Raw genomic sequence first — 25212 nt, forward strand, 5'->3', positions numbered from 1 at the left:
TGAAGTACTCCTTTCCTGATTTGAAACCAGTCTGTTGTTCCATGTCCAGTTTTAACTGTTGCTTTCTGATCTGCATACAGATTTCTTAGGAGGCAGGTAAGGTGGTCTGGTATTCTCATCTCTTTTAAGAATTTCCTGCAGTTTTTTGTGATCCACACAGTCAAAGGCTTTAGCATAGTCAGTGAAGCAGAAGTAGATGTTTTTCTGGAATTCTCTTGCTTTTTCCATGATCCAATGGATGTTGGCAATTTGATCTCTGGTTCCTCTGCCTTTTCTAAATCCAGCTTGTACATCTGGAAGTTCTTGGTTCACATAACTGTTGAAGCCTAGCTTGGAGGATTTTGAGCATTACTTTGCTAGTATGTGAGATGAATGCAATTATGCAGTAGTTTGAACCTTCTTTGGGAGGGACTGGCTGTGGGGAAAACTGGGTCTTGTTCTGGTGGGCAAGGCCATGCTCAGTAAGTCTTTAATCCAGTCACTGCTGATGGTGGGGCAGTGTTCCCTCCCTGTAATTTGGCCTCAGGTGGTAGGGGTAATGGTGATAATGGCTACCTCCTTCAAAAGTACTTATGCAAGCATGCTGTGGCTCCCAGGACTATTTTAGTCAGTGCTCCTGACTCCACAGCAGGCCACTGTCGACCCATGCCTCCGTCAGAGACTCCCAAACACACAAAGGCAAGTGTGATTCAGTCTCTTGTGGGGTCACCTCTCCTTTCTCCTGGGTCCTGGTGCACACAAGGTTTTGTTTCTGCCCTCCAAGAGTCTGTTTTCCCAGTCTTTTGGAAATTCTGTAATTAAGTCCCACTGACCTTCAAAGTCAGATTCCCTGGGGATCCTCAGTGTCTTTGCCTGATCCCCAGTTTGGGAAGTCTGTTGTGGGACCTAGAACTTTCCCAGCAGTGTGAGAACTTCTTTGGTATAATTGTTCTCCAGTTCGTGAGTTGTCCGCCCGGTGGCTCTATAGTGGGGCTAATGGTGATCTTCAAGGGGACTTATGCCACACGCTATGGCTCCCAGGACTGCTATTGCCAGAGCCTCTGCCCCTGCAGCAGGCCACTGCTGACTCATGGCCCAGGGAAGCCTGATGTGTTGCCTCCATGGGGTGGAAAAGGTTCAGACAGGACTTAGGGGCTGAACAACAAATTGGAAAGAGGAGAGGAAAACGTGGGTCATGGAAGGGTAAAGTGGACCAGGTGCCAAGAGGAACAAGGGGCAGGGCTCACTTGAGTGGAGGGGGGGAGGGAAGAGGAGAGGTGGGGGCAGGGAAGGACAGAAGAGGAAGGGAGGGAGGGCAGGGTCTGACAGGAAGGGCGGGGCGGGGCCTAGACACAGGGCAGGAAAGGCGTTGTGCAGAGATTATAAATTCACAGGTGCAGGGACCTTCCTTGCCTCTGAGTGCTGAAGAGGAACCAGACAGCGCAGCCATGCTGGAGGCACTGGGCTCCCTGGTGCCTGCCCTCTGGACCACGCTCCGTCCTGGCACTGTTCTACTGGGAGCCTTTGTCTTTCTCCTCTTTGTTGATTTCCTCAAAAGGAAGCACCCAAAGAACTACCCTCCAGGGCCCCTGCGCCTGCCCTTCCTAGGCAACTTCTTCCAGTTAGACTTGGGGAAAGGGAACCTGATTCCTCAGCAGGTAGGAGCAGGTAAAAGTGTTCAAGTGCATCCTGACTTTGACCTGCAGGCCAGGGCCATTCTGGGTACCGAGGGTGGGAGCCTGGGGGTTCTGAGACTAAAGTTGTCACCCGGGTACATCCAGCTATGAACCTCTCTCTTCTCCTATGCAACTGGCATGATTCAACCTGTGCTTTGTAGGGATGAAATACTGTTAACTGTTTACTATTTAAGTGTGCTAGACAAGATATGTTTTGGGGGGATGGTGGTGGTGCAGGTTTATTGTACAAAATATAAAGAGCTTCTTGGTCCATCTAGATGGTGGAAAAGGTGTAAATATTGAACTGTAGCACTCAAATGAAGCCTCACATACTGCCAGGAGCTTTGTTGTTGTTTAGTCTTCTCTAGCACCACAGTTCAAAGGCATCGGTTGTTTGGCATTCAGCCTTTTTTGTCATCCATCTCGCACATCTGTACATGACTACCGGAGTTTAGTCATCTGCATATTTTCTCTCATGTCAGGGATCCTTGGATAGAGTATGGTTCAGAACCCACTCTGCATCCTCCGTAAATCTTTTTGATTGACCAAGTGACCCTTTGTCTCTTTGCTTTTTTTTTTTTTTACTGGAGCCTCAAGTGTAACAGACACAATACATATTTTAAATCATTTAGTTATGTCTTTTTACATATTACTGGGGCATTCTATTTAGAACATGATCACTTTGTCTTTTTAATATTATTATCCCTGGTGGAGGGAAGGGGGGATGCTAAGCTTTCACTCTTAGAGGTTCTGTTTCCCATGTGTAAAATGGTGATACTCCTTACCACTTTTCAACTACATTGCTCCCATCCCTACCAAGACAGAGCCCCCACCTTCAGGCCCCTCCATCTGCAGTCACTCTCAAGTATTCACTTTAAAATGTCATCCTCTGCCTAGGTTTTCTTAGTGCTTCCTGCTCCTTCCCAGAGCTCATATTCCTAGAGCTCACTCCAGGATCCCTTCTTGTAGCCTCTTTCCACTTTATAGTCTTCTCCCTTCAGGGTTCCCTAACTGTGGCCACCCTGAATTCCTTAAAATTCCCTTCAACCCAATACTATCTCAAGAATCTATCCCAATACTATCCCTGTTTCCCTGCCTCTCAGTACAGGTACCTTCATGACAGGCAGCTCTGTGGTAGGTGGTTGTGATGATGAAATAAAAGGAATGTTCAATGTTAACATAGCTTATAGTTGGCACTCAACAAATAATAGGTCTAGTTCCCTAGGAATGCCTGGAAAACACAAGCCTATATTATAAAGTTCAGATGCACATGACTTTACTGGTTTCTGGAAGAAGCACCCCATTGCTATTGCTAAGTGATAGGATTAGTATTTAGAATATTAAAGTCCTTAACCTATACCCTTTTTAAGAAATGTGTTGTTTTTCAAGTATTTTGAAATATTCTTGTTTGCTTTCTGTTAATAATTTCCAACTGGAGTCCATTAGGGCAGAGGGCATACACTGTGTGATTTTCACCTTGAACAAATGTGTAAAGGTTGATTTTATGACCCATGATAGATACTTGAAACAATATGTCTTCTGCTATTGTTGAGAAGAGTGTTCTGTACTCTGTGTCAGGTAGACCTTATTAGATGTTTGTGTTGTTTAAGTGCGTCTGTACCCTTGTCTAGTCAAGGCTATGGTTTTTCCAGTGGTCATGTATGGATGTGAGAGTTGGACTGTGAAGAAAGCTGAGCACTGAAAAATTGATGCTTTTGAACTGTGGTGTTGGAGAAGACACTTACAAGTCCCTTGAATTGCAAGGACATCCAACCAGTCCATCCTAAAGGAGATCAGTCCTGGGTGTTCATTGGAAGGATTGATGCTGAAGCTGAAACTCCAGTACTTTGGCCACCTCATGCAAAGAGTTGACTCATTGGAAAAGACCCTGATGCTGGGAGGAATTGGGGGCAGGAGGAGAAGGGGACAACCGAGGATGAGATGACTGGGTGGCATCACTGACTCAATGGATGTGAGTTTGAGTAAACTCAAGGAGTTGGTGATGGACAGGGAGGCCTGGCGTGCTGCGATTCATGGGGTTGCAAAGAGTTGGACAGGACTGAGTGACTGAACTGAACTGAACTGAACTGGACCCTTGTTGATTTCTTATCTACTAATTCTTTTTTTTTTTTTTTTTGCTAATGACAGAAATTTTAATGCATAAGGCATAGTGTGAGACTAGGACCATTAAGCATCCCGAAACCTAGAGGGCCCAGCGGCTGAGTAAGAGCAGCAGGGCCCTCTTATCTCCCCACACTGAGCACCTTGGAGAGAGAGGGGCATCCAGGTTTTGACACAGTGCCTGGGGGCAGGAAGTGACTAGCATGGTCCCAAGTATCCCTCCAGGAATACTGCCACCAAGAGGCAGCTCTTTGGTCTGGAAAAACAGTCAGTGCAATTCTATCAATTACTTTAAGAGTCCTGATATCTGCAACTGAAAAATACAGGTTTGTCCATGTGTTTATTCAGTTCTGGTGTGTGTGTGTGTGTGTGTGTGTGTGTGTGTGTGTGTGTGTGTGTGTGTATTGTTGTGTTATATGTACTGGTCACTCAGTAATGTCCAACTCTTTGCGACCCCATGGACCTAGAGCCAGACATCCTGGAGTGTGAAGTCAAGTGGGCCTTAGAAAGCATCACTATGAACAAAGCTAGTGGATGTGATGGAATTCTTTACCATCTAAGCCACCAATAAATTTGGCAGCTCTTTTATGGCATACACACAGACATTAAAATTGCTATGTCATCTTGGTGAATTGGCACTTGGTGAATTGGCATCTTGGTGAACTTAATTATTACATAATGTCTCTCTTTATCTGTGATGACTGTTTTTGCCTGAACTTTATCTGATATAACCACAACAGCTCTCCTTTGGTTAATGTTTGCATAGCATATGATTTTCCATTCTTTCACTTTTAGCATACTTCTATGATTATATTTAAAATGAGTTTTTCTATGTAATTTATAGGTCGGTTATTATTTCATTATACCAAACTCTTTTAATTGGTGAATTTAGATCATATATATTTAGTGTATTTTTTGATGTGTGAATGCTAAAGTCTATTGTTTTACTATTTCTGTTTTTCACTTTGTTTTCTATTCCTCTATTTCCCCTTTCTACTCTTACTGTGAGTCACTTAAACATTTTTTAATGGATCCATTTTAATGGATCTCTAGTGTGTTTTAGTATATCTCTTTGTATTCTGCTTTAAGTGCTTGCTGTAAAGCTTACAGGCTATGCATACATACCTTACTGCCTCATCTGATATTGTTTCCATTTTAAGGCTGGGAAACTGACTGAAATCTGTCAAATGATTTGCCTAAGTTATTCAAAATTGATAATGGTTAATAAAGGACTTGAACCTAAGACTATTTGAATCCTACACCCAGTCTCTACTTAGGCTATCTGATTTCTCTTGATATCAGTTCAGTTCAGTCACTCAGTCCTGTCTGACTCTTTGAGACCACATGAACCGCAGCACGCCAGGACTCCCTGTCCATCACCAACTCCCGGAGCCTACTGAAACTCATGTCCATTGAGTTGGTGATGCCATCCAACCATCTCATCCTCTGTCACCCCTTTCTCCTCCTGCCCTCAATCTTTCCCAGCATCAGGGTCTTTTCCAATGAGTCAACTCTTTGTATGAGGTGGCCAGAGTATCAGAGTTTCAGCTTCAACATCAATCCTTCCAATGAACACCCAGGACTGATCTCCTTTAGGATGGACTGGATGGATGTCCTTGCAGTCCAAGGGACTCTCAAGAGGCTTCTCCAACACCACAGTTCAAAAGCATCAATTCTTCCATGCTCAGCTTTCTTTATAGTCCAACTCTCACATCCATACATGACTACTGGAAAAACCATAGCCTTGACTAGACAGACCTTTGTTGGCAAAGTAAATATGCTGTCTATGTTGGTCATAACTTTCCTTCCAAGGAGCATTTCATGGCTGCAATCACCATCGATAGTGGTTTTGGAGGCCTAAAAATAAATTCTGACACTGTTTCCACTGTTTCCCCATCTATTTGCCATGAGGTGGTGGGACCAGATGCCATGATCTTAGTTTTCTGAATGTTGAGCTTTAAGCTAACTTTTTCACTCTCCTCTTTCACCTTCATCAAGAGACTCTTCTTCACTTAGTTCTTCTTCACTTCCTGCCATAATGGTGGTGTCATCTGCATATCTGAGGTTATTGATATTTCTCCCAGCAATCTTGATTCCAGCTTGTGCTTCTTCCAGCCCAGTGTTTCTCATGATGTACTCTGCTTATGAGTTAAATAAGCAGGGTGACAAATTACAGCCTTGACCTACTCCTTTTCCTATTGGGAACCAGTCTGTTGTTCCATGTCTGATTCTAACTGTTGCTTCCTGACCTGCATACAGGTTTCTCAAGAGGCAGGTCAGGTGGTCTGGGATTCCCATCTCCTTCAGAATTTTCCACAGTTTATTGTGATCCACACAGTCAAAGGCTTTGACATAGTCAATAAAGCAGAAATAGATGTTTTTCTGGAACTCTCTTGCTTTTTTGCTGATCCAGCGGATGTTGACAATTTGATCTCTGGTTCCTCTGCCTTTTCTAAAACCAGCCTGAACATCTGGAAGTTCACAGTTCGCTTATTGCTGAAGACTGGCTTGGAGAATTTTGAGCATTACTTCACTAGCGTGTGAGATGAGTACAATTGTGCAGTAGTTTGAGCATTCTTTGGCATTGCCTTTCTTAGGAATTGGATGAAAACTGACCTTTTCCAGTCCTGTGGCCACTGCTGAGTTTTCCAAATTTGCTGACATATTGAGTGCAGCATTTTCACAGCATCATCTTTTAGGATTTGAAATAGCTCAAGTGGAATTTCATCACGTCCACTAGCTTTGTTCGTGTGATGCTTCCTAAGGCCCACTTGACTTCACATTCCAGGATGTCTGGCTCTAGGTGACTGATCATACCATCATAATTATCTGGGTCGTGAAGATCTTCTTTTTACAGTTCTTCTGTATATTCTTGCCACCAGAGGTGGCCACAGGACTGGAAAATGTCAGTTTTCATTCCACTGCCAAAGAATGCTTAAGCTATCACACAATTGCACTCATCTCACACACTAGTAATGCTCAAAATTCTCCAAGTTAGGCTTTAGCAATAAGTGAACTGTGAACTTCCAGATGTTCAGGCTGGTTTTAGAAAAGGCAGGGGAACCAGAGATCAAATTGCCAACATCCGCTGGATCATCAAAAAAGCAAGAGAATTCCAGAAAAACATCTACTTCTGCTTTATTGACTATGCGAAAGCCTTTGACTGTGTGGATCACAATAAACTGTGGAAAATTCTGAAGGAGATGGGAATCCCAGACCACCTGACCTGCCTCTTGAGAAACCTGTATGCAGGTCAGGAAGCAACAGTTAGAATCAGACATGGAACAACAGACTGGTTCCCAATAGGAAAAGGAGTAGGTCAAGGCTGTAATTTGTCACCCTGCTTATTTAACTCATAAGCAGAGTACATCATGAGAAACACTGGGCTGGAAGAAGCACAAGCTGGAATCAAGATTGCTGGGAGAAATATCAATAACCTCAGATATGCAGATGACACCACCATTATGGCAGGAAGTGAAGAAGAACTAAGTGAAGAAGAGTCTCTTGATGAAGGTGAAAGAGGAGAGTGAAAAAGTTAGCTTAAAGCTCAACATTCAGAAAACTAAGATCATGGCATCTGGTCCCACCACCTCATGGCAAATAGATGGGGAAACAGTGGAAACAGTGTCAGAATTTATTTTTAGGCCTCCAAAACCACTATCGATGGTGATTGCAGCCATGAAAGGCTCCTTGGAAGGAAAGTTATGACCAACATAGACAGCATATTTACTTTGCCAACAAAGGTCTGTCTAGTCAAGGCTATGGTTTTTCCAGTAGTCATGTATGGATGTGAGAATTGGACTGTCAAGAAAGCTGAGTGCTGAAGAATTGATGCTTTTGAACTGTGGTGTTGGAGAAGACTCTTGAGAGTCCCTTAGACTGCAAGGACATCCATCCAGTCCATCCTAAAGGAGATCAGTCCTGGGTGCTCATTGGAAGGACTGATGCTGAAACTGAAACTCCAATACTTTGGCCACCTCATGTGAAGAGTTGACTCATTTGAAAAGACCCTGATGCTGGAAGGAATTGAGGGCAGGAGGAGAAGGGGGCGACAGAGGATGAGATGGCTGGATGGCATCACCGACTCGATGGACATGGGTTTGGGTAGACTCTGGGAGTTGGTGATGGATAGGGAGGCCTGGAGTGCTGTGATTCATGGGGTCGCAAAGAGTCGGACATGACTGACTGACTGTACTGAACTTCTTAATATCTTCTGCTTCTTGGTATAGTTAATGAATAATTGACTTATTCAAAGATTCCTTTATCCAAGAGATGTTTATGGATTGCTTATCATATGACAGGTATAGTACAAGACAGTGTATGATGTAATGTGTTTTATAACCCACTTTTGGATAACCAAATGAAATATCATTAGGTGGGTTTGCTGTGATTGGGAAGCCATGTGATAACCCCTGTAGAGTGTTGAAATAAATTTGGCTGAACTTGAAAGTCTTGTTAGGTAAGTGGTTATGTGGAATAAAGTAGACAGAAGATTTTTAAATAGGAGAAAGTGACATGAGCCAAAACAAAGTGACAGAGCAGTGAAGAAATAGGCCTATTTGTATGGCATGATGGGAACTTTCCTTATTTTCTCCCCATTTTCCAAACTTCTTCTGCCATAACAATATGGCTTATTAAGAGAACATTCAGGAAACATGAATAAATCTTCTTGCCTATGGTGGGGAAATGATAGATGAGGTGGATAATTGTATTATGAGGATATACATCAGGCTACTTGTAACAAAAGATTTCAAAATACAGTAGTGGGAAAAAGTTGAAATGTATTTGTGTCTCACAAGTAGAAATAGATGTAGGCAGGAAGACCAGGATAACAAGGCTGCTTTGTACCTCAAGGTCATCCGAAAACTGCAATGCTTCTATCTTACTGCTCTGGTCCTGTAACAGTATCATGTGTGAGTACTGTACCATGACAAGGAGAAAGCGGGAGGTGATGAGAAACAACTTTCATTTAAGGACATGGCCCAGAAGATGCACACATCACCACTACCCACGTCCCATTGGACTCGTGAAATTGATAGAGAAGAAGCATGACCCATTAACCCTAGAGGATTCATCACTCAGAAGAAAAGAGAGTATCTTCATGCTTTCATTTAAGGATGAGTCATACAGAGGGAGCTAGAAAGAGCCCTACTTTATGCTCATTAGCTAGGCTCTATATCTCTGTGCCTCTTTTTCTGAAAGCTGGGAATAAATCCTGGGGTTGTTATAAGAATTAAACAAGTTATGAATATCAGTTAACTGCCAGGATGCCAAGCACATAGTCAATGCTTATTTCTAGATCTACCACCCTCTCCCATTCTTCAAAACTTTGTAAGTAACAAATTCAAGGAAAAACCAGTTGTTGGTTGCATACCAGGCATCACTTGTCTGGCCTGATCACTGAGTGGGCTCCATCCATCCAGTCTCTGGCCACTTCCTTCAAATTCTTTCACTAAAATACACTTCCAAATAGATCAATAACAATAAATAATTTATCATTAATTTTAGTATTATGATTACTACTTTTGCTGGCCAAAATCTTGACTTTCTCTGTCCCCTGAGGAACAGTTTTCTGCCTTTCACAGCTGGGGAGCTGAGGCTCCAAGAAAAGTGAAGAAACTATTCCGAGATCTCAGTCAATCACAGAGTTAACATGACTCCACAACTAGTGTTCGCTTCTCCATATCTAGTCCCTGCCTCAGAGTGACATTTTTGTCACCTAGAACCTGTTGAGGAAGGGGACATTCTCTTGTGATTAAACAGATAGTATGCACTAAGAAGTCCATGCTTGATATGTTAGTCTTTCACTAAACATCTCTGACTTCTCTGGTGAGTCACATGTGCTGAATTGTCTCCATTCGCTAAATTCTAAGATGCTTAAGATAAGAGACCTTTGTTTACTTTATTATATTTTTATGCCTTATTCTCAGGACACATAAGCTCACTCAATTCAAGTAAGTTGAATATATGCATGAGTTTTATAATGAATGTCTATGTTTTCTAGTGGATTGAATGGAAGTCTAGTTGAGCACAGGAGAAATGGAAACAGGTAGATATATTCCCAATAGCCCAAGATGCACACACACGCACAGATTCCACTCATTACAAGCCTCCCCTCCCACCCCCCGCCGCAGCTCCACACATCCTCCATCCAGGACATGTAGACTTGTACGTACCCAACTGTGACTCTTCTACTTTTTTTCAGCTTGTGAAGAAATATGGGAACATTATTAGCCTGGATTTTGGTGCAGTTCATTCCATTGTTATAACTGGATTGCCCTATATCAAAGAAGCCCTTGTCTACCAGGAACAAAACTTTGTAAACCGCCCCAGGGCACCTCTTCAGAAACGTATCTTTAACAATAAAGGTAAGTTCCATGACCAAAATAAGAAGCATGTGTTTGATATTCCTGTGGTCTCTGAAAGTGCTTCCAACACTCCCAGGAACCAGGCCCCTCATAAAATCTCTGCCCCTCAAAGAAGCTGAGTGACCCCATTTCCTGTTGCAGTCACCTCCTCAAGGAATCTGGCCCGGTCAGCTCCAATGTCAAAGGATTTGGGAGAACTGGCATCACCTGCATGAACTCACTCTGGATGCTTTGATAAATAAGTATCCTCATCACTCAGTGATGTGATGTGTTTTTTTAAGGAGAAGAAAGGCAATGCTGCGTTCTCAGGCTCTCTTCTATTTTCTCATTCAAATCTTCAAATCTTTCCCCCTAGAAAAATATGTAGATCATCTTCCTCCTACTGACTCTGTGATCCCTTCTTGTTTCTAATTCCTTATGCTCTATTGTTAAAGCTGTGCCTACAAAGTATCTTGAGTTTTCTGTCAATGGAAGAGTTTGGCATGAATACTTAAAATGATCATAAAATAAACTTGGTAAATGAACTTACATTTTCAAAAATCTGAATGAAAAACTAAGATCTATTCTTCTACCAAGGCACTCTTTTTTTTCCCCAGTGGTTTGTCAATTCCTCTTTAAAATATTGCATCTATTAACTCTACATCCATTTACTCTATGTCTATAATGTGAACCTAGTGCTTGGCTCTAGTTATATAACAGTGAGTAGAACAGACAAAATCCTTGTTTTTCTATAACTTACAAGTGATTAGGAAAGACAATATCAATTACACAAATAATTTAAGGTCTCGTTGTTATGAAGAGTAGGATTCACTTATGACAGATATCTAATCTAGTCTTGAGACTCAGGAAAAGCTAATGAAGTAAATGACAAGTATTAAAGTAAAGAAGCAATCCAGAAATCTGGTGAAGAAGCAATCCAGAATAGAATATGAAAAGTTTCTGAGGTGGGAAGAAGGACAGTGAACTGAGGAATTGAAAGGAGGCCAGTGTAGTAAATGCAGGGATTAAATGGAGATAATTAAGTGGAGATGAAGCTGGTGAGTGTGGCCAGAAACAGTTCATGCATGTTCTTGTTAAGGATGTTGCTTTTTATCCAAATAACACTGGAGACTCCTGAATGGTTTCAGTAGAGGAAGGAATCACCATATTTACATTGTACGTTTTAGAGACTAATCTAAGCTGCAATATCAAGAATGGAATAAAAGGAGCAAGAGACTACGGAGTCTTGGAGGTTAGAGGAGGTGGTGTCCTGGATGAGGGAGGTAGCAAGAAATGATAGCACAGTAGGTTAGAAGAGGAAAGTGACTGTGAAGATACATGGATTTAAGCTACTCAGGAGGCAAGTCCGATAGGACATGATGACCTAGACAGAGGGAGAATGAGGTGTTCAAATAGACACCCAAATGGGTAGATGTAAGAAAGAAGGGACTTGTGAAGGAGGACAGGTGTTGACTAGCCTGTGTGGGAAGTTGTACAGAGCAAACCATGAAGTCGGTCATTGACATGCTGAATATGAAGCCAGGAGAGTCGAGCAGCAGTTCTGTATGCACCTGAAGCTGAGATACAATAGCACATGTTGACTATCAGTAGATGTCATTTGAAATTTTGGCATGGAGGAGATTTCCTAGAAATGGAGGATGGAGTAAGAAGAGAAGAGGCTTCAGACCTAATCTTGAAGAGCTCCATCATTTCAAAATTGAATCAAAGAAGATAAGTTAACCAAAGGTATGACAATTTCTCTGAAGTCAGAGAATTAGCAGAAAAATCTGGAGAGTGTGATGTTCTGGGCTCCATTGGCAGAGAGTGTTTCAAGAAGAAAGCATCTCATGCTGCTGAGACATCAATATGAGGCTGAAAAGGATCCTGGATTGAACAGTAGGAAGAGCTATTTCACTAAGGTGGTGGAGGCCAAAGGGAGATATTAGAAGGAGTTGAAGAGTGCAATGAAATGAAGAAATAAGAGGATGGTGGCCTCACCTGTGTTATAAAATAAATGCAGTTATATGGCACACATTAAGACGTGTTCTTTTTTCCTTTTTCTGTGGTCTTCTTTCTGCACAGTGTTCACATTTTTTTGTTTTCTTGGGTGATTTATTTATCTTTCTAAGATCTTTTCTCCTTATGAGTATTGATTTTGTCTAATCCATAAATTCATACTTAGTATGTAGCATAGCAAATTCTTAAATGTGCTTATGTGACAAGTAATCAAAGTGTGGGTTTTGGAGTCAGGAAGACTTGAATTTGAATGTTGTTCAGATGTTTACTAACTCTATGACCTTGTAGAGTGTAGTTTTTGCCCTTGAGCCTCATTTTTCTCATCATCAAAATTGGGAGGCTGATTTGGCAGTAATGGTTATACTTACATTAGAGAGATTCTATGAGTACTAAATTACATAATGCATTAAAAATGCTAATGTGCCCAACATTGCAAGCAATCAGTAAATTCAAGCCATTATATCCATTGCTTAGGGATTACTTCTCTGAATAATTTTCAAGTGCCTTAAAGTGCTTCTCCTTCTTTTCATCTGATATGTTATCACCTATGGACCTTGTTGCCTTGCTTTTCATAACATTGCATTCATTTCCCCAGGCTTGATCAGGTCCAATGGCCAGGTATGGAAAGAGCAAAGAAGGTTCGCCCTGATGACTCTGAGGAACTTCGGTTTAGGAAGGAAGAGCTTAGAGGAACGCATTCAGGAAGAGATCACCTACCTCATCCAGGCAATAGGAGAGGAGAACGGTGAGTGGGTCGTAGGACAGATGCAGGGACTGTGGTTCATGCTTTCACTAACCAGAAGCTTATCAATACCTACATGCCTGTCCTAGTACCAGCACTTTGTAGGGTCCTGGGGTCGTTGTCTTGGTGGTGGTTCTGTAGTGTTTATGTCACACATCATGTAGAGTAGGCTTTTAGTTGAATGAGAAAGAAACCTATCTGAAGGCTCCATCTCTTCTTCTGCCTCCAGCACAGCCTTTTGACCCTCACTTCATAATCAACAATGCTGTTTCCAATATTATTTGCTCCATCACCTTCGGGGAGAGATTTGACTACCAGGATGATCAGTTCCAGGAGCTGCTGAGGCTGCTGGATAACGTCTTGTGTCTGCAGACATCAGTGTGGTGCCAGGTAAAACAGTTCATATTCCATGTCTTGAAAAAAATATTGGGCTGACATCAGAATCAGATGAGATGGAGTCACCGTTTCCTTTTTAGCTGAAATCTAATCTTTTTCAACACAAGCTTATTTGAAACCAATCTGTTGATTTTACTGTTTGGGGTATTATTCTTTAATATTTACTATAGACAAAGAAAATTTCCAGCATTCATATAAAGTGAAAAACTTTACATGACAAACCATATATGCACTTGTGTTTTTTCCCTTAAAAAACATAACATTGCCATCACTTTTGAGTTCCTCCTATCCATATCCTCCCTAGTTCCACACCTGCATGATCCTCACATGTGTGCTTCTATGCCTGGCTCTTCCTTGGTCTATTGCTTTGAGATTCATTTCTTCATTGCTCTTCTTTTACTCTGCATAGTGTCCCACTGCATGAACATGACGCCAGTTTTTATTCTCTTGAAAAACACTTTGGGATTGATGGACACTTGGGGATTTCCAATTTTGGGATGTTATAAATAAATCTGCCATGAGCATTCTTGTTCAGTCATTCCTGTGGGCACACACACTCATTTCTCTTGCATATACACCTGGACATAAAAATAGTTAAAGCTGTCGAAGTGGTTGTCCAATTTACATTCTTATCTACACATGATGTTATCAGTTTCCTAAACTTGTCAGATACGGATTTAAGGGACTCAAATCTCACCCCTTCCTCCCCTTTTGTACTGCTAGGGTTTTGGGCCTGTCAAAACCTCTGCTCAACCCATTGGCCTCTCAGCCCCTTTACTGGATTTGGAAGACACTTCTAGGGGAAAATCAGACCCAAGTGTTGAAGTAAATGCTTGAGTATCTAGAGGAGGATTTACTGTCATTCATTTTTAACAAGCAACGTTGCCTGAAAGTTTATGGACCCATCTCACCAAAACTGAATAAGAAGTTAGCATGAATCCTAGCACAGTAAAAGAATATAGAATCTGCCTGCAATGCAAGAGACGCTAGAGACCTGGGTTCAACTCCTGGGTCAGAAGGTCCCCTGGAGAAGGAAATGGCAACCCACTCCAGTATTCTTGCCTCAGAAAGACAGGGGAGCCTGGTGGGCTATAGTCCATGGGGTCACAAGAGTCAGATATGACTGAGTGACTAAAAAAAATGAATCCTAGTACAGTAAATGGGTATAATGAATGTGAGCTATTATAATTATTATTGTTAATGTTATTTTTGAAAAACATTCTGTATTGTCACCTCTAATCATGACAACCCCTCATTCAATAATTCAATTTTCTACTCTCTTAGGAAGTCTGGGATCTCACTGAGTACCTTGCTGAGTATTCCCACTGAAAAGAAATTCCTGGGATGGTTGGATGAGGTAGTAGGTCAGAGGTAAGGGAAGGGGTACCATGCAGATGTTCAAGCTGGTTTTAGAAAAGGCAGAGGAAGCAGAGATCAAATTGCCAACATCCGCTGGATCATCGAAAAAGCAAGAGAATTCCAGAAAAACATCTATTTCTGCTTTATTGACTATGCCAAAGCCTTCGACTGTGTGGATCACAATAAACTATGGAAAATTCTGAAAGAGATGGGAATACCAGACCACCTGACCTGCCTCTTGAGAAACCTGTATGCAGGTCAGGAAGCAACAGTTAGAACTGGACATGGAACAACAGACTGGTTCCCAATAGGAAAAGGAATACATCAAGGCTGTATATTGTCACCCTGTTTATTTAACTTATATGCAGAGTACATCTTGAGAAACGCTGGGCTGGAAGAAGCACAAGCTGGAATCAAGATTGTCAGGAGAAATATCAACAACCTCAGATATGCAGATGACACCACCCTTATGGCAGAAAGCGAAGAGGAACTAAAAAGCCTCTTGAGGAAAGTGAAAGAGGAGAGTGAACAAGTTGGCTTAAAGCTTAACATTCAGAAAACTAAGATCACGGCATCTGGTCCCATCACCTCATGGGAAATAGATAGGGAAACAGTGTTAGACTTTATTTTTTGGGGCTCCAAAATCACTGCAGATGTGACTGCAGCCATGAAATTAAAATACGTTTACCCCTTGGAAGGAAAGTTATGACCAAGCTAGATAGCATATTAAAAAGCAGAGACATTACTTTGCCAAAAAAGGTCCATCTGGTCAAGGCTATGGTTTATCCAGTGGTCATGTATGGATGTGAGAGTTGGGCTGTGAAGAAAGCTGAGCACTGAAAAATTGATGCTTTTGAACTGTGGTGTTGGAGAAGACTCTTGAGAGTCCCTTGGACTGCAAAGAGATCCAACCAGTTCATGCTAAAGGAGATCAGTCCTGGGTGCTCATTGAAAGGACTGATGCTGAAGCTGAAACTCCAATACTTTGGCCACCTCATGCAAAGAGTTGACTCGTTGGAAAAGATCCTGATGCTGGGAGGGATTGGGGGCAGGAGGAGAAGGGGATGACAGAGGATGAGATGGCTGGATGACATCACCGACTCGATGGACATGAGTTTGAGTAAACTCCGGGAGTTTGTGTCTGACAGGGAGTCCTGGCGTGCTGCGATTCATGGGGTCACAAAGAGTCGGATATGACTGAGCGACTGAACTGAACTGAGTGACTGACCATGCATTTTTAGAAACACAAAGTAGTTCAGCAACTTTGATGGACAACTGCACTTACTTTATTTCAGTTAATTATTTAAACAATTCTTTAAGGATGAAATGAAGTATCCTGATGTGTACAAGCAGATATGAGAATGTATAAGCAAATCCACATAGTGGTCCACTGACTCTCCATTAGGTACACTAATGATCTCATGGGATTTGGTCATGAAAGTAATCCTGGCACCCCAATGTCATGACAAACTACATCACCATCATTATCATCATTATTATTGTTCCCCAAATTTCTGAGAAAGCAGCAGAGCTAATAGTCAAACCCCTGTCTGTTTCATTGTAAGTCTAGGAAATTTTCCATTATGCTGTGCTATTTTATATCAGAAAGTATTAGAGAAAATATATCCAAAAGCCACTTAATTTTATTAAAAATATCTTACCCACGTGGAGAATACATCATAATGGTCAGATAATCAGATATATATCTATTTTTAACATAGGTGGCTAGCTAGCCAAACAGTGGTATTTTACACACACAAAAACAATAATATACACACATATGCTAGAGACAGGGCTGCCCTGGTGGCTCAGACGGTAAAGCGTCTGCCTGCAGTGTGGGACACCTGGGTTCAATCTCTGGGTCAGGAAGATCCCCTGGAGAGGGAAATGGCAACCCACTCCAGTACTCTTGCCTGGAAAATTCCATGGACTGAGGAGCCTGGCAGGCTACAGTCCATGGGGTTGCAAAGAGTCAGACATGACTGTGCAACTTCACTTTCTTATGCTAGAGACAATTGCCACGAAAAAAAAAAAAAAAAAGCAAAATTAAGGGAGTGGGGAAAGGGTTCCAGAGGTGCTGTTACCTAGGGGATTATCAGGATGAATGAAATAAAAGGCTAGTGTTATACAGATTCCAGAGGAAGCCCAATTGCGATTGAAAGAATAGCAAATGAAAAGGACTAAATACTGTCTTCCTTGACATTATCACAGAGACCAATGGGGATGGACTAGAAAGACTAAAAGAGACTTAAGATGGCAGTGAGCTACAGCAGAGGAAGGGACAGGAGGGTGAGGGGCCAGGACACGGAGAGCTCCAGGCCAGGAGAAGGATGTAGAATTTGTCTAAACATCTTCAAAAGTTACAAGAATATTGAGGAATAAACAGTGAAACAACCTATTAAACTGTTAAAGGATCCCTCAGGCTGCTCAGTAGAAGAAAGACTGGGAAGGGAGTTAAGGAGAGAATCAGGAAATCTGTTGGAGGCTTTACAGAATCCAGGTAAGAAATGGTGGTGGTTTTTACTAAAATGCCAAATGCATGGAGCAGTGAGAAGTGGTTCAAAATTGGTTATATTTTGAATGAAGGGCTGAAACGCTTTGCCAGAGGGGAAAGAAGTGGATTGAGGCAAAGAAGATGAGTCAAGGATGATGCCAAGGGTCAAGTGTAAGTAAAGGAAAGACATAGAAAGTGGAACACTGTCTCACCCCCTTGTCCACTTGACTGTTTTGTTTTCTCCATCAGCTCTACAATGTCTTTCCAAGGATAATGGATTTCCTTCCTGGTCCCCACCAAAAACTCTTTAGTGACTGGGAGAAACTGAAAATGTTTGTTGCTAGTGTGATTGAAAACCACAGGAAAGACTGGAATCCTGCTGAAACAAGAGACTTCATTGATGCTTACCTCCTGGAAATAGAAAAGGTGAGGGAACCTGGGTGTTTTCCTGAGTAGTGTTCTTAGAGAGCACATGAGGGGATTCTGGTTTCTTCTTGCTGCTGTAACAAACCACCACACACATGGGGGCTGAAAACTACCAGGACCCCTTCCTCCATCTTCAAAGACATTGATGTAGCTTCTTCTCTGCCTCCATCCTCACATCTTCTCTTTATGTTCTACTTACTTCCCCTTATAGACTCTTGTGACTATAATGGTACACTGAGATAATCTAGAATAATCCTCCCATATCAAGATCCTTAACCTCATCATATCTGCAAAGCTCCATCTGTCAAAAAGTATTCGCCCATTCCAGAGATTAGGACATTCATATGTTTGTGAGTTATTATTCAGTCTATCACAGGGGAGAAAAACAGAGGCAATATTTCACAGTGTGTACGAATATCATTAACTCAGAATTGATGATGCAATTAGAAATAAAGATGTTGGTTAAAGAGTATTTGGCTTGTGTGCATGCTCAGTCACTAAGTCATGTCCAACTCTTTGTGACCTCATGGTCTTTAGTCCACCAGGCTCCTCTGTCTATGGAATTTCCCAAATAAGAATACTGGAGAGGGCAGCCATTTCATTCTCCAGGGGATCTTCCCACATCTCCTACATCGCAGGAGTAGCCCATTTGGCTTGAAATCTTGGAAAGGCCAAATACTTCCTTTAAATCTATTCTATTCTCTACCCATATGTGAAAGATCTGTACACAAAGGAAAAAGAGGCATTGTTTTATTGTTACTTGTCAATACCTAGTCTCCTACACTTTTCTCAAGCTTCCCAGTACAGAATACAAAAGTGAAACTGAGTCTGATGCCCAGAGTTTAGCCTCAAATGGGAGGGAATTTTGCCTTCCTCCCTCATCCCCATGTCATCCACTTTTCAGTGTTATTTGCAAAAAGCAGGAAAAAGGCTAAATTGGATGTATATCCTTTAACACAGTGAACCCTCTGGTCAATGTTCATCATTGCATCAGTGTCATCATTTTGGACTCATTAGATTGTTTGTTCCTTCCCTGGAGTTGAAAGAATGATGCAATTTTTCTGTCTCCTCTATTTCACCTAAATGTTATAGCACTCATAGAAGTGTTGATTCCTCCTGAAAGGAGACTTCACTTGCTATGAGGTGTGCGGTTGTGGACAGCACACAGGGCACCGCTGACACATTGAAGCTCCCGGAGGAAGGTGGTGAAGATGCTGGAGTGCCTTTCAGAATGGCCGTTGGAATCAGAGATGCTTAACTGGGGAGACCTGAGAACTGTATTTTAGTAAAATACATTTTATTCGTTCTGGCGTCAGTAAAAGCATTTGTTGTTGTTATATGCTATTTCCTCCTCACATAATCCATAATGCCACTTGATGGGTGAATATTGTTATTTCCGTTTTATTGGAAAAGCAATTGAACTAGAAACAGGGTTGTGTGTGTGTTAGTCACTCACTTGTGTCCGACTCCGCAATCCCCTGGACTGTAGCCTGCCAGGCTCTTCTGTCCATGAAATTCACCAGGCAAGAATACTGGAGTGGTTTGCCATTTCCTTCTCCAGGGGATCTTCCTGACCCAGGGGTCAAATCCCAGGCTCCTGCATTTCAGTCAGATTCTTTACTATCTGAGCCACCAGGGGAGCCCAAGTAAGTTGTGGGCCTTAGTTCAGGGCTGAGATTAAAGCCCTGGAGGTGTGGGAGTTGAACCCAGGGCCTCATGCATGCTAAGCACAAGCTCTACCACTGAGCTACATCCCAGTTATAGACACGATTAGTGGTTTAGGAATTGATCTAGTTGTACACATATTGAATGCTGTGACTAATGTTGAAACTGAAGGCTGTGTTTCCAGTGTAATAATACGTGTGTGTATGCAGTCTCTTAGTTCTGTCCAACTCTTGTGGTCCCATGGATATAGCCCACCAGGCTACAATGGACAGAGGAGTCTGGTGGGCTACAGTCTAAGGAATTTTTCCAGAGTATGATAGGCTACAGTCCACGGTATTTTGCAGACAAGAATACTGGAGCAGGTTGCCATGTCCTACTCCAGGGGATCTTCCCAACCTAGGGATCAAACCGGTGTCTCTGGTGTCTCCTGCATTGACAGGCAGATTTTTTACCACAAGACCCAGGATAATAATAGATTCTCCCAAATTATGGTAGTAAAATAAATTAATTGACCCATTTTCATCCATCAAAAGTAACAAAAGCTTCCAGCACTTGAGCAGGAGGATGATAATGATACTGCAGTAATAAGTTTCTGCATCCTGGGATGGCTAAAGGGAAAGTCATTTCTCCTAGAGGGAGGAGGTGTTTTCTTCCATATTCTCTCTTGAGTGAAGCCTCCTGTGCTGTGGCAACTTAGAATCATCTGAAAAGTCAATAATCACTATGCTTTCTAGCATAAAGGCAATGCTACTTCGAGTTTCCATGACGAAAACCTCATCTACAGCACCCTGGACCTCTTCACTGCTGGAACAGAGACAACTTCAACCACCCTGCGCTGGGGTTTGCTTCTCATGGCCCTGTACCCTGAAATCCAAGGTGAGCACATCCATGTGTGTGCCTGGATCAGGTCAGAGTGCTTCCATACATCAGTTCTTGTAAATCTTAATGTTCCTAAAAGGAAAGTTGATTTATCCTCACTAATAAGATGAAATTAAGGCTCAACAAGTTTCAGGAACTCGCAGCAGGAATGTTGTTGAGCAAGAGTTCGGTGTCAGATTTGTCTCACACCAGGGCCCACTTCCCACTCACATACCTCCCTGAGGAGTAGCCTGGAGAGCCCGCTATAGCTTTAGCCATTTTGATCCTGGTTATTCCATTCCTTAGCTTAACCAGGCTTAAGGAAAATTATGGAATATTAGAATAATACAGCCTCCTCTTACTTCTCAGAAAAAGTCCAAGCTGAGATCGACAGGGTGCTCGGCCAATCAGAGAAGGTGAGCACAGCAGCTCGAGAGTCCATGCCCTACACCAATGCTGTCATCCACGAGGTGCAGAGATTTGGGGACATCATCCCCATGAATGTGCCCAGGGAGGTGACAGTGGACACCACCCTGAATGGATACCACCTGGTCAAGGTAATTAGAGGCTCACTCACAGCCTCAGATCTCCAAGCTTATATTTTAAATGGTGTGAATCTCAACTGGAAAAGTGATATGTTTTCTTCTCTTAGGGAAACACTTATGCAGAGAGGTATTTTTGCTGGTGGAATACTACAGTTTTTCTTCCATTTGGGATCTTTAGAAGATTAGTTCAAATATAAATTAATAGGTGTTTTGGAGGAGAAGGGGGATTCCTAGGTAATGTTTATTCAAAGACTGGCTTTTCTTTGCTACAAGATTGCTCAGTGTTCTTACTCCGTGATGTGCCTTGTGAATATTTCTGGGGATACAGCTGCAGCAATTCTCAGACTTTGCTAGGAGGTCCTTTTGTTTGCCTTAGGAGAGCTTCTCACAGGATAGGGACCTGCCAGACTTATGTTGGAAAATTCTGCTTCTTAATCCTGGAGGCAGAAATGTTGAATTATGAGGGACATGTGGGACCACTTGAACCAAAATCACATCAGTACTGGTGTTTCTAACATCATATCCCCACAGGTATTTTTTCAAGCGTTAACTCACAGCCCCCTGATGGGACTACCTCGAAAGGGAAAAGAATCCAAGCCTGTGCCATATTAAAATAACACAAAAGAGGAGAAGGAAACCAATGCTTCCTTGGTTCCTAAAGCAGTGGGGACTATATATATTCTTTCAAAACGTCTGATTCAGTTCTCAGAATAATTCTGCTATCCTCATTTTACAAATTTTATATCCAGGCTCAGAGAGTGATTAATCTTGTTTAAGAATTCTGTTACAAAGTGACAAGAGTTGGGTTCCAGAAACAGACTTGTTCTGAGTCCCAGGCTCATCCTTGTTGTCTACACCATGTTCTCTCTGTAGGACTTTGACTTTAGAAGAGTCTCCCTGCATTTGTTCTCAGTGGTTCTCTTAAATTCCATGTTCACAGAGGCAATTCTGCTCGCCCTCTGCCCTGCTCTCTCAGGGTCTCAGCAGACAGCTCTGCTGTGCCCCCAGTGTTCCCGCTGCACACCGCACGTTCACAGTCTGCTTTCTCACCGCCCTGGTCCATCTCAGGGGATGCACTGCAGTTGGTCTGCATCCCTGTGTGTATGGGACCTGGGGTGGACCTCAAGGGAATAACACAGGAGCTTCTCCCGTGGGCTCCCCTTGGGCTCTGTCCCTACAGAGCCTGTAAAAGCAGCTATTCCTGCAGCAACTGCGTTTTCGATTTTCTTGCTGATTGACTATCTTGTGTGTGAAATATGAGGTCTAAAGGTTTTCGCAGGTGATCTTTGCACATTCACAGCAATATATTTAACTGCAGAGAACTATCCTAGTTCAAAAGATTCATCCCAAGAGATTTTTTCTGATGTAGTGTTCTGTGAGACCCAGGGAACCAACTAAAACTGATTTATTTATTTATTTATTTTATTTTAATTTGAAGATAGTTGCTTTACAATATTCTGGTGGTTTTTGCCATACATCAGCATCAGTCAGCCACAGGTGCACGTGTCACCCTATCTTGAACCCCCCTCCCCCCCCTCCCCACCCCACCCCTCAGGGCTGTCCCAGGGCGCCTGCTTTCTGTGTCCTGCTTCATGTGTCGAACTTGCACTGGGCATCTATTTTGTATTTGGTAATGTACACGTTTCAATGCTATTCTCTCAAATCATCCCACCTTTGCCTTTTCCCACTGAGTCCAAAAGTCTGTTCTTTACATCTGTGTCTCTTTTGCTGCCTTGCATATAGGATCGTCATTACCGTCTTTCTAAATTCCATATATATGCATTAATATACTGTATTGGTGTTTCTCTTTCTGACTTACTTCAACTTTGTAAACAGGCTCCAGTTCCATCCACCTCATTAGAACTGACTCAAGTGTGTTCTTCTTTATAGCTGAGTAATGGTCCATTGTGTATAGTACTACAACTTCCTTATCCATTCGTCTGCCAATGGACATCTAGCTTGCTTCCATGTCCTAGTTATTGTAAACAGCGCTGCAGTGAACATTGGAGTAAATGTGTGTCTTTCAATTCTGATTTCCTCTGTGCATATACCCAGCAGTGGGATTGCTGGGTCATATGGCAGAATGGAACTGGAGGAGTCAACTTTCCTGACTTCGGCCTATACTACAAAACTAGTCATCAAGACAGTATGGTACTGGCACAAAGACAGAAATGTAGATCAATGGAACAAAATAAAGAGCCCAGAGATAAGTCCATGGATACCTTATTTTTGACAAAGGAGGCAAAAATATACAATGGAGAAAAGACAATCTCTTTAACAGGTGGTGCTGGAAAAAACGGTCAACCACCTGTAAACAAAAGAAACTAGACCACTTTCTAACACGATACAGAAAAATACGCTCAAAATGAATTAAAGATCTAAATGTAAGACCAGAAACTATAAAACTCTTAGAGGAAAACATAAGCAGAACACTCTCTGACATAAATCACAGCAAGATTCTCTATGACCCACCTCCCAGAGTAATGGAAATAAAGACAAAAATAAACAAATGGGACCTAAGTAAACTTAAAAGCTTTTGCACAATGAAGGAAACTATAAGCAAGGTTAATAAAGCAGCCTTCAGAATGGGGGGAAATAATAGCAAATGAAACAACTGACAAAGAATTAATCTCCAAAATATACAAGCAGCTCATGTAGCTCAATACCAGAGAAACAAACTCAATCAAAAAGTGGACCACAGAACTAAACAGACATTTCTCCAAAGAAGACATACAGATGGCTAATAAACACATGAGAAGATGCTCAACATCACTCATTAGAGAGATGCAAATCAAAACCACAGTGAGATATCATCTCACACCAGTCAGAATGGCTACCATTAAAAAGTCTATAAACAATAAATGCTGGAGAGAGTGTGGAGAAAAGGGAACCCTCTTACACTGTTGGTGGGAATGCAAACTGCTACAGCCACTATGGGGAAGTGTGGAGATTCCTTAGACTGATTTTTAATAGAAACTAAAAAGTCACCCTGGAGGATGTCATGTGCAGTGCTTCTCCACAAAGCCCTGATATGGGAGGTCTGAAGTACTGGTTGCCAGGCTTCAGGATGCACCCCTCTATTAGCAAGTGAAACTGACTAATAAACAAGAGAAAAGAAGATGAGGTAATGGATGCTAAGGAAAACCAGGTACATGACCAAGGATACACAATGAAAGTGATCCTCAAGTTGTGTAAGATTTAGGCCCCACAAAGCTGGCCTGGTTGATTAGCTCACGATGATGAAATAGCAGGACATCAACTTAACTCTTCTTATGTAAACACAAAAATCACAATTATCTAATGGGTACTCAGTTGCTCAGTCATGTCAGACTCTTTAAAGACCCCATGGACTATTCCCCACTAGGCTTTTCTGTCGATGAGATTTTCTAGGCAAGATTACTGGAGTGGATAGCCATTTCCTTCTCCAGGGATCTGCTGAATAACCATTAACAAAACTGCTGAAACGTATCAAAAAAGACACCCTAAATAGATAGCCAGTGGGAATTTGCCGTGTGACTCAGGGAGCTCAAACTGGTGCCCTGTAACAACAGAGAGGTAGAGTGGGGTGGGAGGGCGGATCAAGAGGGCAGGGACACATGTATACCTATAGCTGATACATGTTGATGTATGACAGAAACCCAACACAATATTGTAAAGCAACTATCCTTAAATTAAAAATAAATAAATTTTTAAAAAGGTACCCTAAATCCAAAGACAAGAAGAAGCCACAACAAGATATCAGGAGGGGTGGAATTGCAACAAAATCAACTGCCATACCCACCAGGTGCTGTGCTTAATTGCTCAGTCATGTCCACTCTGTGACCCCATGGACTGTAGCCCACCAGGCTCCTCTGTCTATGGGGATTCTCCAGGCAAGAATACTGGAGTGGGTTGCCATGCCTGCCTCCAGGGGATCTTTCCAATCCAGGGATCAAACCCAGGTCTCCCACACTGCAGGCAGATTCTTTCTGGTCTGGGCCACCAGGGAAGCCTATCCACCAGGTGGGCAGCCTGCCAACTGGAAAGCAATTATACTACAGAAGTTCTGCCACAGTAGTGAAAATCCTGAGCCCCAAGGCAGGCATCCCAGCCTAGGGGTCTGGTAACAGGAGGAGGCGCCCCCAGAGAATGTAGCTATGAAGACGAGCAGATTCCAATCTCAGGAATTCCACAGGGCTGGAAGGAAAAAGGACAGTCTTGGAGGGCACACACAAGACTGTGGGCACACCAGCACACAGGCAAATAAAGCAGAGACCTCATAAGAGGCTGGACCAGACCTACTGCTAGTATTGGAGGGTCTCCTGCAGAGGCAGGGGGCAGTACAGCTCACAGCAGGGACAAAGACTCTTAGAGTGGCAGCTCCAGCAGGTACTCATTGGCATGAGGATGCCCAGAGGCTGCCATACAAAGAGGCCTGGAAAATATTGGGAACAAAATGACAAATTGAAAAACTGAAAGAGACGTGATGCAGTAAGCATGCAGGCAGAAGGCTGGTGACTCAGAGTGGGCAGGTGATGTGCCCATAATCAAAGAGATGGAAGCCACTGAGGGGTATCTATCAAGGTCCAAATATGGTGGGGGGATAGGA

General features: G+C 42.5%; 1 protein-coding gene across 2 annotated transcripts in view; it reads left to right on the forward strand.

Moving 5' to 3' along the window:
* The first annotated feature begins 1377 nt into the window (after nucleotides 1-1377).
* LOC110126056 (cytochrome P450 2J2-like) overlaps nucleotides 1378-25212 on the forward strand; it is a 29889-nt gene continuing 6054 nt past the window's right edge. Inside the window, exons 1-7 of one of the 2 annotated variants that reach the window (XM_020875502.2) lie at nucleotides 1379-1637; nucleotides 9982-10144; nucleotides 12735-12884; nucleotides 13111-13271; nucleotides 17380-17556; nucleotides 19956-20097; nucleotides 20449-20636. In XM_020875502.2, coding sequence (XP_020731161.2) covers nucleotides 1428-1637; nucleotides 9982-10144; nucleotides 12735-12884; nucleotides 13111-13271; nucleotides 17380-17556; nucleotides 19956-20097; nucleotides 20449-20636 — 1191 coding nt within the window. In that variant the 5' untranslated portion in view covers nucleotides 1379-1427. Of the gene's footprint in view, nucleotides 1638-9981; nucleotides 10145-12734; nucleotides 12885-13110; nucleotides 13272-17379; nucleotides 17557-19955; nucleotides 20098-20448; nucleotides 20637-25212 lie in introns of both variants that reach the window. The other variant, XM_070468082.1, reaches the window with a different exon arrangement.

The sequence above is a fragment of the Odocoileus virginianus genome, chromosome 5, assembly GCF_023699985.2.
Source record: "Odocoileus virginianus isolate 20LAN1187 ecotype Illinois chromosome 5, Ovbor_1.2, whole genome shotgun sequence".
Lineage (NCBI taxonomy): Eukaryota > Metazoa > Chordata > Mammalia > Artiodactyla > Cervidae > Odocoileus > Odocoileus virginianus.